Source organism: Vigna unguiculata, chromosome 11 (genome assembly GCF_037176805.1).
Source record: "Vigna unguiculata cultivar grain cowpea cultivar isolate G323 ecotype 2 chromosome 11, ASM3717680v1, whole genome shotgun sequence".
In the NCBI taxonomy this organism is placed as follows: Eukaryota; Viridiplantae; Streptophyta; class Magnoliopsida; order Fabales; family Fabaceae; genus Vigna; species Vigna unguiculata.
This window is the reverse complement of record NC_140802.1, coordinates 43,861,515-43,865,407: the sequence shown is the minus strand read 5'-3', so window position 1 is coordinate 43,865,407 and position 3,893 is coordinate 43,861,515. Positions and strand designations below refer to the sequence as shown.

Sequence of the window (3,893 nt, the reverse complement as noted above, 5' to 3'; positions counted from 1 at the left end):
GCTACTTAACAAATTATAATAATATTCTACAATATAAGGCATCAATTACATCTTGCAAGCTAATATATTTATCCAAACATCTCTAATGTATTAATGACTTATTCAACATTATGTTAAAAAGGAAGAGGATGTGCAATTTACTGTAATGGGGGTGTACGTTATTAAAGAAAAAAGTATTACTTAATCACAATTATTGAATGAAAAAATCAAGGTTGATTCAATTAATAATAATTTGGAAAGTCAACTTTGATTCGTCACATCAAATGAATATCAATGGATAATAAACTAAAAAAGAATATAAATGATAAAAAGATGCTCTGAATAATTTAGCTTATAAAAAACTACTGAAAATTTTAAAATAAAGGATGAAATTATCTATCCCCATTTTTTCTATCAATTACCACAACCCTACTAAACAAAGAAGAGAATAATAACTTGGGGTGAGTATTTATTTACATATACTTTATCACTATTATTTTACCTTTTAATTTTTCTTTTACAAATATATAAATTAACTTTTTTTAATAATCAAAATATTTCTTAAAAAATAGATTATGAAGTATTCTGGTGTTAAAAAACCTTTTGCTTATGATTATTGAAATCCCTAGCCTAAAGTTTCCCTCTTTCATTTCATGCCTTTACTTTTATCTTTATCTTTACCTTTACCAGAGAATTGTTACTCGTCATTCTCTGTTTCTTCGCCATCACACCAATTCAAGCTTTTTCTGATTCTGTTCTGAGATCGATGCAGCTTGGCTTGAGACCGTTCCTTTCCCCTGTTGCTCCCAACCTCTTTCTCCGCACAGCATGGTATGCATCGTTTCCCTTCAATCATATTTTCTTAATTCTTCTAAACTTCACTAAAAATCATATTTTTCGTACTCAACACCAACTTCAATGATATTGGGTTACTCGTTGCAGCTGTTCTATAGGGCTTGCGCTTCCCGTGTATTCCACGTTTAAAGCTATTGAGGACAATGATCCATATCAGCAACAGAGATGGCTATTGTATTGGGCAGGTTCTAATTATTCTTCAACCTACATTTCCTTGTTGAAGATAGTTAAATCGATCAATTCATTTTCTGTTGTTATATTATTCTATATTGATTTGATTGGTATTAGACTATTAGTGATGCATGCTACATTGCAGCTTTAAAGATCTGTAGAATACATGTATCGAGATCACGGATTAAGACTCAAGAGGACTGTTCTGCTGTAATTTTATTTTATTTCACCTTGTTAGACTTATGCAAATTTTGGTATCATAGTATGAAGTTATATATCGTTCATATTTTTGGATGATTAGTAATGGATTTGGATTAAAACGTTTGAAAGAGTTCTCTAGTTAGTATGATAAGAGTAACAACTCCTGTTAATTTTGATGTGCTACTGTAGAAGTTTTACTTTGATGGACTTGTCTGAATGTATTAACACTAACACTAATCTCTCTCGTGTTTTTCAGCTTATGGATCTTTTAGTGCTGCAGAAATGTTTACCGAAAAAATATTTTCCTGGTATGAACAAGTTTTCCATAGGTTTTGTTGTTTTCAATTTACTCTTCTGGTTTTTAACTATTTTTTTCACGGAAACTTACCTCTGTCTATTTCCGATTTCCATCGATAACAAAGTTATGTCCCTATTGTATTTATTTGTCTTGTGATCCCAGTTTCCTGCAATTTATGACCTTGTGAAGGACTTTACCAATAACAATAAAGATTTCAGTTATGATTTGTTTGTTTGCTTTCACGTTTTACTTGAGGTATTATGATCTAACAAGGATTGTTTGCCATATTTAATTAGGATTCCATTCTATTACCATGCAAAGTTTGCATTTCTTCTTTGGCTACAACTTCCCACTCTCAATGTAAGAAGTTTAACCAAACTGCTCAACTTATTCTCTTCCTGCTATGCTTTCTGAATTTTCTGTCTTAATAACCTTAACTTGGTTGCTTTGTTCTTGTATTGTTATTTTAAATTTTGAAGGGAAGTTTCTTTGATTCTGTTCTTTTACTCCTTTTTTACTTGTTTTCGAATAAATTTCTTCGCTATCAAACATAATAAAATTAACAAAACGTATAAAACTTGTTGAACAGGGTGCAAGACAATTGTATTCTAGTCACTTGCGTCCATTCCTGTTGAAGCATCAAGCTAGAATGGATGTGATTGTTGAATTTGTGTATGGTGTAATGGTAAGACACAAGTTCATAGATTTCATTGTTGCTGAAAATGCATTTTTTTATCTTATTTATAAGAGATGAAAAAAATCGTTCATATTCATGAAGAGATGTGACTCTTTATGAAAAAATATGACTTTTTATGAGAAATGCTTCATCAATTAAGGAAGCAATTCCATTATGTACTCTTAAAAATACAAATTCTTAAAAAATAATATTATAATTGACTTCTGATCTTGCAGAGTAAACTTATTCGTGATCACCAAACTGAGTTGCAGCTTGCAAGAGCTCTAGCAGTGAAGTTTCTAGTGACAGGTACGCATGTGTGAACTCTGTATCTTTATATCTGCCGCCATTAAACTCTCCATCTCAGTTCCAATCTGTTCTAAAGGAAAAATATGTCAACAGAGCTATTCTTTGTTATGGATACATTATATGTAGTAGTAGGTATATAATATGCTGTCATTAGAACCTTGGGAACTTGATGCTATTTGGGTATTACTTATTGATTTTTCAGGTAAGAAATCTGTGTAGTAATATGGTTATTTTCTGTATCAGGAACTCAGATGATTAGGGATCTCATTCATCCACTTGGGAGGGAATCTAATCACATTGAACCTCAAAAGAGGCAGGTTCAGGATTCAGAATCAGAAGATTAATGCATTTTTCTTTACCTTTATTGGACAAAAATACGTTGGCTACTGAGTTTTGCATTATTAGTTCTGCAAAATTGTTTGGTCATATTTATTTTCTTGATTTCCACTCGCTGTTCACAGAAAATAGGCATATTTCATGTAAATACTGATTTTCACAGCAGTTGTCTTGGAAGTAATATTGGTAGTTAGGCCCACATTTGTGTTTGTTGACCTGTAAGCATCTAACAACCGCATGATTATAATTTATGCATTTTATGCTTTGGGTTTCGACAAAGGAGTATGCTAACCGGTGCCGGCACTGGTTAAGGAATAATAAATGTACTTTGATATCATCATTTTTACATTGAAAGCTGAAATAATTAAATACAGTAATTAAAATAGTATAAATGCACATAATAAATTTTATAAAGACAAAAATACCCTTTTAAATGTGTAGACAATAACTTACTGTTACAAAACAAGTTTTTGGAATTTGTAAGATTTCTACTAAAAAGAAAAAATCAATTATGTCTTAAATTGACTTTAATTATTCTTTTTTTGTAACAATTTTTAGATATTTAATGGCATTTTTTGTTGATTTTTCTGTTAATTTATACTTTCTTATGTTTTTTTTTAAGTTTTAGATGTTTAACACTATTTTGTTGTTGGTTTTTTGTTAATTTAAATTTTAACATTATTAAAATATAGTTATTTTATTATTTAATTAGTTTTTAAATTTTATTTGTGAATATTAAATAAAATATTAAATACACATGTACAATATTTATGGGCATTTTTGTCTTTTAAAGAAAATAAAGTTGCATTAATGGTTATTAGGTCAGATTTTATTTAATATTACACTTATCTATGTATTTTTGTAGGATCCAATGTATATTAATTATCCTTAACCAGTGCCTTTAGGACCCTTCGACAAAAGCTCTTCTGAATGTATAGGGATTCACTATTTCATCTATTATTGTGTGATTGGTTATGGAGGTTTGAACATCTCTGTATCCCTTTCACGTATATACAGAATCAATTTTGAATATATATATATATATATATATATATATATATATATATA

The 3,893-nt window shown here is 29.5% G+C and overlaps 1 protein-coding gene across 1 annotated transcript; it reads left to right on the top strand.

Annotated features, from left to right (window-relative positions):
• The first annotated feature begins 599 nt into the window (after positions 1-599).
• On the top strand, positions 600-3,024 carry LOC114168939 (HVA22-like protein k). Its single transcript, XM_028053925.2, has 7 exons — positions 600-810; positions 922-1,019; positions 1,463-1,514; positions 1,801-1,864; positions 2,094-2,189; positions 2,417-2,489; positions 2,733-3,024. The coding sequence occupies exons 1-7, from the start codon at positions 746-748 to the stop codon at positions 2,831-2,833; spliced, it is 549 nt and encodes a 182-aa protein (XP_027909726.1). The 5' UTR covers positions 600-745; the 3' UTR covers positions 2,834-3,024.
• Positions 3,025-3,893: the final 869 nt, after the last annotated feature.